The sequence below is a fragment of the Bufo gargarizans genome, chromosome 8 (genome assembly GCF_014858855.1).
Source record: "Bufo gargarizans isolate SCDJY-AF-19 chromosome 8, ASM1485885v1, whole genome shotgun sequence".
Taxonomy (NCBI): Eukaryota; Metazoa; Chordata; class Amphibia; order Anura; family Bufonidae; genus Bufo; species Bufo gargarizans.
Genome location: NC_058087.1, coordinates 143,502,048 through 143,517,036, shown reverse-complemented (window position 1 = coordinate 143,517,036; position 14,989 = coordinate 143,502,048). Strand labels below are relative to the sequence as shown.

Sequence of the window (14,989 nt, the reverse complement as noted above, 5' to 3'; positions counted from 1 at the left end):
ACCAAGGCCTCTGATGTGGCTTTTCCTGAGGGCACAGGGAAGCCGTTCCTTCTCTGGAATAGCCTCTGTCTCTGAATAATTGGAGACTATGACAGCTGTAGTTCTTATGGAGACCTTCAGGTGGGAGGGCTCCTTAGCAACATAGCAAATCTCCCATACACTGCAATGATAATTCATTGCAGAGTATAGGAGAAGCGATTCTGAAGATCGCATATTTAAGTCTTCAAAAGGGCACATAAAAAATGTTTTTCGCATCACCCCTATTATAAAAATAAACCTAATATGCATCGCTGCATCCCAAAACATATATTAAAATCTAAATGTATTTATCACATATGGTGAAAACCGTAACTGAAAAAAAATCTAAATCACCTTTTTTGTCACTTCACCTTCCCAAAAAAATGAATAAGTAGTGATCAAAATGTCATGCACACTCCAAAATATCCATAAAAACTACAGATTGCCCTAAAAAAAGAAGCACTCCTACAACTTTGTAGACAAAGTTATTGGGGGTCAGAATATGCAGATGTAAAAAAATAAAAATAAAACTATATAAATGTAGCATTGCTGTAATTTTACTGTCCTGTAGAATGAAGGGAACAGGTCTGTTTTACCACATGGTTAACGCCATAAAAATGAAAAGCCATAAATCTATAGCGGTGTTGGAGTTTTATTTATTTTATTTTTTTCCCCAATTCCACCCCATTTGGAAAAAAACATTTACAGCTTCCCACCATTGTATGCAATATTAAAAGGTGCCATGAAAGTACAACTTGTCCTGCAAAAACAAGCCCTTATACGTCTATGTGAACGGAAAAATAGTTATGGCTGACGTTCTCTGTGCTCCTCTGGATTCTCCACTTCATTTCTCCAAACCCACCTGCCCTGTTTTGCTTGAGCAGTGTTGGTCAGAAACTGCCCATGCTGTCATTCGGGCTCCCCCTACTTCTTCAATATGCCCTAATGGGGCATATGGACAGGGGGTAGTCTTAGTGCGATGTCCGTATGGACAGGGGTAGTCTTAGTGCGATGTCCGTATGGACAGGGGTAGTCTTAGTGCGATGTCCGTATGGACAGGGGTAGTCTTAGTGCGATGTCCGTATGGACAGGGGTAGTCTTAGTGCGATGTCCGTATGGACAGGGGTAGTCTTAGTGCGATGTCCGTATGGACAGGGGTAGTCTTAGTGCGATGTCCGTATGGACAGGGGTAGTCTTAGTGAGATGTCCGTATGGACAGGGGTAGTCTTAGTGAGATGTCCGTATGGACAGGGGTAGTCTTAGTGAGATGTCCGTAAGGACAGGGGTAGTCTTAGTGAGATGTCCGTATGGACAGGGGTAGTCTTAGTGAGATGTCCGTATGGACAGGGGAAGTCTTAGGGTCCATTCACACGTCCGTTTTGGTGTTCCGCATCCGTTCCGATTAAAAACGGAACGTTATGCGGATCCATTCATTTTCAATGGAATCGGCAAATAATCGGACAGCACTCATGGTGCTCTCCGATTCCGTGATTCCGTTCCGTGGGTTCCATCATTCGGATCCTGGAAAAAAAATATACCCTGTCCTACTATTTGTCCGATTTTGCGTTCCGTCATCCCATTCTAGTCAATGGATCCGTCGAAAATCTGGAAGACATGCTAAAAGCATCCTCATGTCATCCAGATTTTCGGATCCGCAAAAAACAGGAACGTTTATCTGGAAAGGTAAAAATACTGACGTGTGAATGGACCCTATGTGAGATGTCCGTATGGACAGGGGTAGTCTTGGTGAGATGTCCGTATGGACAGGGGTAGTCTTGGTGAGATGTCCGTATGGACAGGGGTAGTCTTGGTGAGATGTCCGTATGGACAGGGGTAGTCTTGGTGAGATGTCCGTATGGACAGGGGTAGTCTTGGTGAGATGTCCGTATGGACAGGGGTAGTCTTGGTGAGATGTCCGTATGGACAGGGGTAGTCTTGGTGAGATGTCCGTATGGACAGGGGTAGTCTTGGTGAGATGTCCGTATGGACAGGGGTAGTCTTGGTGAGACATTATGGCGATCAGCAGCTTTAGTGATCAGTGTCTTTACTAACCAAATTATAATTAAAAAGTTAAGACTGCCGGAAGAGGGTTGAACTGAACTGCATCCTTTAAAATGAATGTTTTTTGTTTTTTTTTAAACTTTGCCTCATGCTAATAAATTGGATAAAATAAAATAATTCCATACTCGCCTGTTTCTCACACTGTTCTTAGTGTTGCACCTCCAGCTGCAGAGGTGACATTAAGGTATATAGCATGTTACCGCTGCAACCTATTGCTGGCTTCAGCAGTTTATGGCACAAGGCTCTTGCACTGATCACATGCCGTATACCTCAGTGCCATCACTGCAGTCTTGTGTACAAAGAATGGGAGGAGGACCGGAGATACGGCGCGAGAGAAACAGGCGAGTATAGGATTATTCTTTTATACAATTTACTGGTTTTAACTTGGGAAAAACCATTTAAGAGGTTCATAAACAGTATTCTGAAAACAAATAGGGCAGTTTTATGGAGCATTTCCATCTCCTTGTAATTGCAAGGGGCAGTATTTTAATTAAAAGCATACTGGGATTTCAGTAAAATGATGTGTGTGTTTTTTTATTTTATTTTTGCTGACTCCCTCCTGAATGCAGCCACTGATTTCCTATCTGATTCATATTCTTTCCAGGTGTTTACAAGGTCACCCCGCGGTCCTGCCATCGGTTTGAACACGCTTATTACACATATGATACGTAAGCGGATTTATTTTTATTTATTTTTTGCACTTTTTTTTTTCAAATGTGTTAAGTTTTGTGTAAGGTCAGCAATTGTTGCCAGAAGTAATGACAATGCAATGCAGCTGGAGGACAGGAGGTTGGGCATCCCCGGGTTAGACTAGTCTGTTTAAAAAAAAAAGTCAGGCGGAGCAGACGGTTCCCAAGGGTATTGACAGGATTTTTGCTAATGGAGGGTGCTGAAAGTAAAACCTGGTGCTGTTACTGCCATACTGCCTTGTATGGGGCAGGATCACTGGTTGACTGAATAAGGCGTCCGATGTGGACCCATGTGCTGTTCATATTGCTATTCGTATGTCTGTTCCACAGTCCTGCCAAAAAGATAAAACATGTCCTTCCTTGTCCGTTTTGTGGACAAGGATAGGACATTTCTACAGGAGTTAAAGAAATGGCTGTATGCACTCGGCCAGTATCCGGATTTTTCAGATCCGCGATTTTTGGCTACGGTTGTGTGTATGAGCCCTAAGTCTTTATAAGGCTCTGTATAGCGGTCTTGCGCTGAACTTCAATGTTACACCAGTGAGCATGGCAGAAGCTTCCTGTGGGGCTGCCTGGCGTCGTCTCTTTTGGTATTTACAAAAGATGCTCATGCTAAACACCCTGCAAATACTCTGGTATTTTTTATTTTAATTAGCTGCATTTTGAGATTTTATTGTGTTTAAAACCTGTCTTTTTTTATTTATTTAAAAAATATAAAAAAAATTGTCTCTTTCACATCAGCGTTCTTTATTTCGGTTGTTCTGCTCCGTTATAGGAGCAGAACAATGGAAATAACTGAAGTGCTGTAGCAAACTGATCCCATTGACTATACAGGGATCCTTCCGGAAGAATGCTTTTTATTTTTTATTTTTAGCAGAGGAAGGTCCTGCATGTAGGACTTTTTTCTCTCCACTGTTTTTGATGACATCTGTGATGGAGCCTTCAATGTAGATGTGATCAGTTTTCTTTAACCCTAATGTCGCTCTGTTCATATTTGACAGGTCCTCGCCTAGTATCCTTACCCTTACTGCAGTCCGACATCATGTCCTCGGAGCCATAACAGCCGATAAACTAATGGATGTGACCGTCACCATTAAGTAAGAGCAAGAACAATTGCAGCTTGAATTTCTATGCTACAACTGTGTAACTATTCATTCAGCTTATTATATGACTGAATAGTTCTCAGCCCTGAGACTGCAGTAATGCCTAAAAGCCTTTGGTAGGTTCATGCCACAATATGAAAGAATTTGTGTCAAATGCTACCTTGGACTTTGCAGCTGCCTAATCTTAGATGCCATCGCAATCTTTCCTACAGTGCGTTCAGGCACAGGGTGTTGATGGCACTCACCAGCGTCTGTCCACTCATTCCAGTCTGTAGCAGGAGATTGACGCGCGTTTGGGCCATAGACTCTTTGGACAACACTGCTGTCAATCACCCAAACGCGCGTTCACTATTAAAAAAAAAACGTGCATAAAACGCGCGACAAAAACGCGCATAGAAACGCGCGTTTGAGAAACGCCTAGGTGTGAACCCAGCGTAAAGAGGAGTGCCGGCGGTGGAGGACCAGCATGTTTGTAGGTGCCAGATGTGCCCCCTGCATTAACTGTGGTCTTGAAAGATTAAAACACCAGTTTGTGAGCAAACCATATAATTTATTGTGTCTACGTCTTTCCTTCATTCAGATCTTCCATAGACACTGAACCAGCCCTGGTCTTGGGACCTCTGAAATCCATTGAGGAGACACGGAGAGAGCAGCAGCTGGCTGAGATTCAGGCTCGTAGGTTGGAGAGAGAGAAATCCGGTGCAGAGGAGGCGGACGTCCAACCGCCAACCCAGGAGGTTGTAGAGGAGCTCCGGGGGCCCTTTACATATGAGTTCTCCTACTGGGCAAGGTAAGGACATGGTCATTTCCAGTTGAATCCTAAAGTGGTCACACGTGAGATTGCTGACTACTGTTTTTTCCCTGACTACTATTATGCTTGCTCTGTTTGGTTGACCCAAAAAAAAAAAAAAAAAAAAAAAAAAGATCCAAAGTTCTTAAGGATAAAAATAAAATGTGCTAAGCCAGAAATGTCCTATGTCATGAAATCTGGCATGTCTGTTCTAGTAAAAGTTTTTTTTTTTTTTTTTTCCCTCAATTTTTAATACTTTTTTTTTTTTTCCTTGATAATACTGTTCGTCTGGTATTCTTGTTGAGGGTACCATTCTCCTTGTTAAAGGGGTAATTTGTCAAAGCATATACAGCTGTCTATGCTCCACACGATACATGACGATATTGTCCTCCACTTGTCCAGGCCCTGACTGCCCTGGTATCAGTGAAGAAAACATACTAACCTGATATTCTGTATGGCGGCGAACGCTTCCTCTGGTTACTTCTAGGTATTCTCTATTCTGCGAGGGTGCTGAACGGCAAATGGACATGTCTGGCGCATGCGCAGATACAGGGGGTTCTGCTGCCTGAATATATGCATGTGTTGGATGCATCCATTTGCCGTTCAGCGCAAGATATGAAGGTACCCAGGAGCAGCCAGAGGAAGAATGACCGGTAATGGTTTAACTTACTGACATCAGGGTAGCTTGGGGCCTTTGTTAGGACCCCTAGGGGCCAGTATACAGTCATGTATGCTCCATACCTTTTCAAATGACATTGGAAATGCTCATAAAGTATATGAAAACTGAATGGTGGAAGGAAAAAGTTATTGCGGTGCCAGGCATTAAAGAGGTTATCAAACATTATATCGGACCTCACAGGGTGGCCGACCCACGCTGGTGATCATACCTGTCTCTATCGCACCATGGCCGGCTCTTCATCTCCATGGTGTACTGATATGAACATCCTGTAGATAAGGAGTCTGACTGCTGCAGCCGATCGCTGGCTGCAGAGGTGACCTGCTTACCTTGTGTCACGATAAATAGTGATGCGATGCAAGGGAAGCAGGTCACTGCTGTGGCCAGTGATTAGCCACAGTGGTCACGTGCGTGATGCCTTCTCAAATAGCTGATCAGTGGGGGTCTCATGTGTTGGACCCCCACTGATCAGATACTGATGTCATCAGTAGTAACATTTCTGAAAACCCTTTTAAGGAAGCGTATCATCAGGTAGGGGGAGAAGTCAGACATTTTTATTGGCAAGGTGATCCTGCTGAGAGCTGAAGCCATCTCTACATTTGCTCAGGGGATGGACTCTGTCACTAGCAATTGTCCAGTTGTTCTCTCAAAGGAAAGCTCAAGAAGTAACCTGTCCATGCTTTAAGGGAGAGAAGATACTCTGATATAGGCAAAACCCCTTAATTGACAGTATATGTATTTTTTTTATATAATTTAGATCGGGCGAGAAGATCACAGTGACCCCTTCATCTAAAGAACTTCTCTTCTACCCCCCCTCTGTGGAGACTGTCGTCAGTGGAGGTAAGCAATGGTCATGAAACGGGGGGAAGATGTGTCCGGTTTTGTCACATTGCTGATTTCCACACCTTGTACGCTTTATGCTGCAGATTTCTCATCCTGTGTTTGATTTCTCTATTACAGAAAGCTGCCCAGGAAAGCTGATTGAAATTCATGGCAAAGCTGGCTTGTTTCTGGAGGGACAGATACACCCGGAGTTAGAGGGAGTTGAGATTGTAATCAGTGAAAAAGGAGCCGCTTCCCCTCTCATTACCGTTTTTACTGATGATAAAGGTTCATACAGGTCGGCGCAATTATTTTTGGGGTTTACAGATTACACACCCGAACATAAAATTTGGTATAAAGCGGTTATGGAAACTATACAGCAGGCATGCTCAACCTTCGGCCCTCCAGCTGTTGTAAAACTACAACTACCACAATACCCTGCTCTAAGCTGTAGGCTGTTCGGGCATGCTGGGAGTTGTAGTTTTGCAACAGCTGGAGGGCAGCAGGTTGAGCATGCCTGCTATACAGGATATAATTGTCAGTCAAAATAGCCATGATAATCAGTCTGTCATAGGTAGGCCTCGGGAGTACTTCCTGATATCTCGCCCATTCGCTTCCATTATAAAGAAAAATGTCTACAGTTTTTTTTTTTAACCAGATCATTCTGTATAGAAATAAAAGGGGTTGTCCCACATCAGCAAATGGCATTTATCATGTAGAGAAAGTTAATACAAGGTACTTACTAATGTATTTGTGTTTTGTCCATATTGTTTCCTTTGCTGGCTAGATTCATTTTGCCATCACATTATACAGAGAGGCCACGCTTTTTCCTACAGTGTTCAAGTACGACCACCACTGCCGGATTGCAGGGTGGTCGTTACCCCTGGAAACGAGCAGCATATATTGTGATGGCAAAATGAATCCAGCCAGCAAAGGAGGCAATATGGACAATCGCAATACATTAGTAAGTTCCTTGTATTAACTTTCTCTACATGATTAATGCCATTGGCTGAAGTGAGACAACCCCTTTAACATAGCCAACTGCACTGCCCTATATATTATGCTACACGTTCCTTCCTGACCTATGCCAAAATGATGCATTCCGTCATTGGGTCTCAATGGATACCTTTTTAACCATATTATATGCCAAACGTAGATGAGAAATATAGGCCGAGCCGAATATGTCTAGACTCAGCCCCAAACCCTTGATTATTACCATAGTAGGCTAAAAACCAGTGAAGTTTCACCACAGTCCTGAAGGTTGGGTTATTTGGTGTAAGTCCTCATCCCTGTGATCCTCAAAAACATTTCACACTCCTGTCGCTATAGCCTTCCTGCCTAGGAGTAAGGCTACTTTCACACTTGCGTTTTTCTTTTCCAGCATAGAGTTCCGTCACAGGGGCTCTATACTGGAAGAGAACTGATCAGGCATATCCCCATGCATTCTGACTGGAGAGCAATCCGTTCAGGATGCATCAGGATGTCTTCAGTTCATTAGTTTTGACTGATCAGGCAAAAGATAAAACCGGAGCATGCTACGGTTTTATCTCCGGCCCAAAAAACTGAAGACTTGCCTGAATGCCGGATCCGGCATTTTTATCCATAGTAATGTATTAGTGCTGGATCTGGCATTTAAAATACCGAAAAGACGGACAAAAAGGTAAAAAAAAAAACTGCCGGATTCGCTTTGCTGGATGACACCGGAAAGACGGATCCGGCATTTCAATGCATTCTGACAGATCAGGCATTTCTCTGACTGATCATGGTCCTGATCAGTCTTACAAATGGCATCCGTTGGTATAAGTTTTGCCGGATCTGGCAGGCAGTTTCGGCGATGGAACTGTTTGCCGGATCACTCTGCCGCAAGTGTGAAAGTAGCCTAAGGGGCATAACTAGTGTGGCCAATTCTCTTCCTTGGGAGGACCAAACAGGTGGCAAATGAAAGAAAGGAGATTTCAGTAACAGACGGTAAAGCCCTCTGGTCACTCTTGTTGGGCTGGAATGATGGGACTTCATGTCTCTGCTCCTTTCTTGGGATACCCTATCATTTTGTTCAACTTCACCAAAGTAGAGGGTCATCTGATGTTGTAAGGGCGTAGGGAAAAGTATGTTCAAGTTATGTAAAACCAAGTGACCTATGAGGGTGCATGCTCACTAATTCTTTATCTATGGGCTTTTCCTTCTTATAAAGTGTCACATGGCTAGGATATGTATCTGTGGGGTTCTGACCTCTATTGCTGTCACCCTCATCGATCCTGACAACAGATAGGTCCGAGGAAGTGCTGTTCCCCCTTTCACATGGATACAGTGCCCTGCATAATGGGTGGACCGCTTCTCTGCAGAGAATAACAGAGAAGCAGGATATTTTAGATATCTGGTAGCCCCTTTAAACCTTTAACTGCCACCAGCCATATCTATATCTGTTAGAAGCTGTAACAGTTAGGGCTCATTCAGACGGCCGTATGCTGTCCGCAAAAATGTGAATCCGTTTTTTTGCGGACAGTTTTGCATGTCAGCAAAGAAACTGCTAGCATTCAGTATTTTTGTCGACCCATAGACTTCAATGGGGCCATGTCCTGATTTTCACTGACAAGTATAGGACATGTTTAATTTGTTTTGCGGAGCCGTGGACTGGATAAGGGCCCCATAGAAGTGAATGGGTCAGTATCTAATCTGCAAAAAAACTGATCCGCATCCGCGTACAGCATACGGACGTCTGAATGAGCCCTTACAGAGAGAGAGAAAGCTGCAGCAGAAAGGGCGCGCCCCTGAGCTATCTGCTTTATAAGGAATGTAGCAGAACAATTGGAGCAATGAATGGGGAGATCTCTGGATCCATGTGAGGTCCAGGGCTGGGTCTAGCTTTGGTAGAAAGAGACCGTCCCGTACTATATGGTGTCTGATTTTTCATTTTTCCATCAATCATGGCCTTAAGGATAGGAATAGCCCTTTATGCAGCAGGAAAATGATGATATCAAAGGTGTTTTTATAAGATTTAAAATGAACATTAAGTGTTTGTAATCTTACAAGTTGCCTTTTTATATCAAATCGAATTGTACCTTCAGTTTTGAATGGCCTGTTTTTTGCCCAGTGTGGGACCCCTACACAGTGACCTGGAGTACACCATTTCTGCTCAGAAGGAAGGCTTCGTGCTGACTGCTGTAGATGGGACCGTCGGAGACTTCAATGCTTTCGCCCTTGCAGGTGTTACATTTGAGGTATAGGTATAAGCCATTTTCGCAATAGTTTTTGGCAAAATTCTGCTATTTGAAAGGTTTTCCGGACTAACTTGGTTCTTGGTTCTGCACAGATCCGGTCAGAAGATGAGCAGCCCCTGGCTGGAGTTCTCTTGTCACTCAGTGGTGGAATGTTCCGCTCCAATCTCCTCACCCAAGACAACGGGATGTTAACCTTCTCCAACCTGGTAATGCCAGCCTTTCATTTACCGCCTTCCAGTTACTTTTTGAAATCTAAATGCAGAAAAATTAATCTCACACGTGATAGGACATTTGTTCTACTTGCGTCTCTATCAGAATTTCTTCCTAGTCTGCACATAGACATAAATGCCAGATGCACCTACTCATACCCCTGGGTCTCCACCAAACTCCTCCTGACTGGATACAGCGGCCAGAGGTGATTGGAACTATGGAAACAGCCGACCTTGCGTTCTACGTTGTCTGCTTAGATCCCTTAAAGAGAATGGGAGTTAAAGGCCTTTTCCGGAATCTTTCCAGCATCTCATCGTCTGAGGTCCGACACCCGGGACCCCTGTTGATCAGCTGTTTGAGAAGGCACCGGTACTTGCAGTAGCGCTGCGGCCTTCTCCCTGCTTGGCCTAGGTGTCGGACCCAGATACTGATGACCTATCCAGGAGATAGGTCATGAGTAAAAAGTTCTGGAAAAATCCTTTAACGGAAACAGCATAGTACGGCGAGGCGTTTCCGTAACGTGTGAGATACAGAAACAGCATAGGTGGCTCACTGTGCTCTGCTCACTTGTATGGAAGCCGCAGGAACAGCGTATCCCAGTTTACCATCAGGCTGCTCACTTGCATATCGCACTAGGAAGAGGTGCCAACACTGTTCATAAATGAAATGCCTTGTTCTCCTCAGTGATGGCTAACTTCCGGCATGCCAGCTGTGGTGAAACTACGACTCCCACATGCTCCATTCATTTCTATGGAGTTCTGAGAACAGCTAAGCAAGTGTACATCTTGGGAGTTGTAGTTTTACCACAGCTGGAGTGCCGGAGGTTAGCCATCACAGTACCTAGGTTCTCTTTGGGGTGAATGGCCATTGTGGATGTAACAGCAAGACATAGTAAGATAGTTTGCGAGGCCGAAAAGATAGTTTAGTCTGCTATCCTGCAAAGTCAATCCAGAGAAACGAAAAATAAACCCAATGAGGTTGAAGTCGTAAGGAAAAAATGACTTCTTGATCCAAAACCTAATAACTCCCTGGATCAACGATCTCTCTCTAGTAGCTATAGCCTGTAATATTATTACACTCCAGAAATACATCCAGGCCTCTCTTGAATTCCTTTATTGTACTCACCATCACCACCTCCTCAGGCAGAGATCTCCATAGTCTCACTGCTCTTACCGTAAAGAATCCTCTTCTATGTTTGTGTACAAACCTTCTTTCCTCCAGACGCAGAGGATGTCCCCTCGTCACAGTCCTGGGTCATTATGTACACATGAATACTAATTGCATGTTTCTCTTTTTAGAGCCCTGGTCAGTATTATTTTAAACCCATGATGAAGGAGTTTCGTTTTGAACCTTCCTCTCAGATGATAGAGGCACAAGAAGGGCAGAATTTGAAGATTAAAATCATTGGCTATCGGACGGCATACAGGTGGCTCTTTACTACTCACACAGCTGTCTGACTCCAGATGTTGTTTAACCTGTCAATTTACTTATATTAGTCAAATATTAAAGGGGTTGTGCAGTGGGTGAAAATTTGATGACCCATCCTCAGGATAAGTCCAATCTCGCATCGGCCAGCGTCCGATCCCCGGCACCCCTGCAGGTCCGCTGATTGAAGCAGTAGCAGCCATCTTCCAAGCGCTGTTTCCATTTCAAAATGACACTGCTTCTATTCTCGCATGCAGAGTCGGCTCTGTGTAACTACAACTGCTCGTCCCATTCAAAGTGACTGTATTGTAATGACACTGTGCAGCTTCTGCAAGTGAGACCGCAGAGGACAGTGTAGTTTTGAAGCGCTCGCTGATCGGCGGGGGTGCCGGGTGTCAGGCCCCCCGCTGATCCGATATTGATGACCTATCCTAAGGATAGGACGTCAGTATTTAGCCACTGCACAATCCCATTGATACGGTCTTTTGATTTTGTAATAAGACATTATACACCAATACTTTCATTCATTCCTATTCACTTCCGTTTTTGGGGTGTCCCTGTGTAACCCTGAAAACTTCAGGTATGATTATTCAACTGCTTGTTGTGGTACAATTTTATTGTCCCCTAAACATTCACGGAGAAGCACACTTTGGCTACTATGCAGGCTTTTTTACTGGGAGTATTGGACCCAGTCCCCCAAACGGGGCGTCACTTATGACATTCCTGTTCATTGTGGGAGCAGTTCCTGAATCAGGACCATGTGATCAGTGTACAGCACATTGTCCGTTCTTGTGGTTTTGTGACCCGTTTCAGAACGAGACACATTTATGAACAAAACTGCACGGTTGCATTTAGTCTCCCCCTTCCTAAGTCTTGGAGGACCTCTTTAACGCTGCTCCGCTCAAACCACTCTTGACCTGCCCATCTTTTAGTGCACTCTCGTTCCGTACAGACATAGTCAGGTCTTTTGGTCTGGGAGTGATTGGTAGTAAAATAAAAAGAGGTTCTCCATAGGTTGATATTGTCAGAACAATGGGTGTAAGTCCAGTTCCAGAGACTGTAGGACAGGTACCCCCCTAGGGGGGGTCGCGTGCTGAGATCAGACAAAGAAAAATTGGAAAATCCACCCGGGGTTGGGCATACAGATCTGTGTCTGGATCGGTAACCTCGATGGTCCAAAATTGATTTATAACTTGTATGTGTTGTGTAAGACGCAAGCTCATACTAGAGAACCGTACACGGCAAGATGATTAGTCCTAAATTTACTGTGGGTCCTTAAGCTAAATATAAAATAAGCGATGACTTCAGTAAATGATGTGAGAAAATATGATTCAATTATAAATTCATTGGCGTTTCCATAAAATACACCAGCCTGGTACGCAGTTTAGCTTTATGGAGTAGAAAAGTGGAGGCTCGGGATCTTCACAATAGAATTTTTACTTGTGGTTTATTATTCTTGAAGGTGGCCTATCACTGTCTGCGTTACCCTTGTCTGTCGTATTGTATTAATAATATATATTCCCAATGACGCCATAATACCGAGGGCTCCGTGTTCTTTATTTTTCAGACTATAAGACGCACCCAGGTTTAGACAACAGAAAATAAAAAAACAATTTCTACTTACTAAATCTTCCCTGATGCTTTAATGAAGTGGAGGGGACAAGGTCATTAAAGGGATTTTCCGAGACTTAAATAGGTCATTGGATAGGTCATCAGTATCTGATTGGACGGGGTCCGACACCCAGGACCACCGCTGATCAGCTGTTTGAGAAAGTAGCAGCACTTTCAGCTTTACCTAGTCCATGTGAGGTCACGTTCGTAGGTCACATGGCCTAGGCACAGCTGAGCCCCATGAAAGTGAATGGAGCTGAGTGCAATACCAAGCACATCCACTATACAATGTACGGCGCTGTGCTTGATGAGCAGGGAGAAGGCTGCAGCGCTCACAGGAGCATCGCTGCCTTCTCAAACAGCTGATCAGTTGGGTGTCAGACCTCCAATGATCAGTATTTAAATATCGGGGGGGGGGGAGGGGACTCTTTTAACTTTCGGGTCTAAAGTTGAGGGGGTTAATAGTTTTGGTCCGCAGCTGTTAACCTTATTGTGTGATCTGCTGACCATTCACACAAACTGCAATGGTGCATGTGGTCGCCTCATGTACACAACCATATTTCGTATCCATGTCTGATCACTTGGATGACGTGTGCTGTCCGCATCCATATGTCCATTCCGCAAATCATAGAACATGTCCTATTGTCCGTATTGTGGACGAGAATAGTCATTTTTACGGAAGCAATCTGTATTTTGCGGATCCATGGTTTTTGGACCACAATATGGACAGTCGTATCCATGAAGCCTAATTTTGCCTGTCATCATTGCTCTATGGTGTTCCGCCATGCTTCTTCTAGATGATTTATTGTATTATTTTTTATTTATTTTTTCTCCTTTCCATGAACATGGCCTATAAAACGCACACAGGTTTGCTGCACATATTCATGCAACATATATGTCGTATACACACAGCCACACACTCTCTTCTTTAACCACATCAATACCAAGCGATTTTCCAATTTTTCATTTTAATTTTTTTGCTTCCTGCTTTCCCAGGGCTATAAATTTGTCGGACAAGTTGTAATTTCTAATGGCTGGCATAAAAACAGCAGGCTGTCTCATGGGGCACCTGTCCACCCTCCTGATATGTCCCGGTAAATAATTCTGAAGCAGCTTTTCTTAGAAGGCTGCATTTTCCTGGAAATATATGAATACATTGACCGCTGGAAGTTAGCATTTCCTTGGTCTGTGGTGTTTTTACATAATCTAAAACTGCCTTAGGCGACTTTCACACTGGTTTCTGTTTGTGAGATCTGTTTTGCGGATCAGTTTTGCCCTAATGCAGTCTGAATGGACGAGGATCCGCTCAGAATGCATCAGTTTGCCTCCGTTCCTCCTCCATTCTGCTCTGGAGGCCGACACCAAAACTCTGCTTGCAGCGTTTTTGTGTCCGCCTGACGATGCGGAGGCAAGCGGATCCGTCCTGACACACAATGTAGGTCAATGGGGACTGATCCGTTTTCACTGACACAATCTGGCACTATAGAAAACAGATCCATCTCCCACTGACTTTCAATGGTGTTCAAGACGGATCCGTTGTGAACAGATGCATGCGGTTGTATTATCGGTGCGGATCGGTCTGTGCAGATCCATGACGGATCCGCACCAAACGCGAATGTGAAAGTAGCCTTATTAGTACATCATCGTATTGTTTAAAGGGAACCTATCCCCTAAACTGACACCATCCCGTTATACCCGATAGTAATAGGTTTCTAAAGATGCTGGGGTGTAAACCGCCCGTTGCAGCATCAAGTCTAAAATGAAGTCTGTTAAAGGGTCCCTGTTATTTTATAAAGGCACTTGAGTAAACCAGGGAAAGCCCAATGGTGTCTGCTCAGTTTCTGCCCCCTAGTGGCAGGTTCTTTTACTTATGGTTTTGTCCCCATTGACGTCATCAAGTAACTTGGATCAAGTCCTGGACAATGGATTTCACTTCTTTGAGTTTGACGTTCCTCTGCCCCTCTCTTTGCAGCTGTTATGGAACGGTGTCCTCTCTGAATGGTGAACCGGAGCAGGGAGTGTCTGTGGAAGCGATGGGCCAAAACGACTGCTCGATATTTGGTGAAGACACGGTCACGGATGAGGAGGGCAAATTCAGGCTTCGAGGGTTAAGGGTCAGTATGGCAGTCGTACCTGTAGGGGGTGCAGATAACTGGTCTCGTTCTGCCACATCCCAGAGAAAATATAAAGAACACATGTAATGAAGATTGGGACCGCCCGTTGTTAGCAGCTATTCCTAGGCTGTACAGGGCGGGGATATGGAAAACATATAGCTGGGGTATAGCCGCCTTAGGGCTCGTGCACACTAGTATGTGGAACCATTCACTTTAGCGGGTCCGGAAAATAAACAAAAAATAACAAAACAA

The 14,989-nt window shown here is 44.2% G+C and overlaps 1 protein-coding gene across 1 annotated transcript in view; it reads left to right on the top strand.

Annotated features, from left to right (window-relative positions):
- The window catches only part of LOC122944485 (nodal modulator 3-like), a 69,716-nt gene that overhangs the window by 39,196 nt on the left and 15,531 nt on the right, over window positions 1–14,989 (top strand). The window contains exons 17-25 of the mRNA XM_044302807.1: window positions 2,684–2,747; window positions 3,770–3,865; window positions 4,452–4,661; window positions 6,095–6,177; window positions 6,298–6,457; window positions 9,251–9,377; window positions 9,470–9,583; window positions 10,886–11,013; window positions 14,596–14,737. Coding sequence (XP_044158742.1) covers window positions 2,684–2,747; window positions 3,770–3,865; window positions 4,452–4,661; window positions 6,095–6,177; window positions 6,298–6,457; window positions 9,251–9,377; window positions 9,470–9,583; window positions 10,886–11,013; window positions 14,596–14,737 — 1,124 coding nt within the window. The remainder of the gene's footprint in view (window positions 1–2,683; window positions 2,748–3,769; window positions 3,866–4,451; window positions 4,662–6,094; window positions 6,178–6,297; window positions 6,458–9,250; window positions 9,378–9,469; window positions 9,584–10,885; window positions 11,014–14,595; window positions 14,738–14,989) is intronic.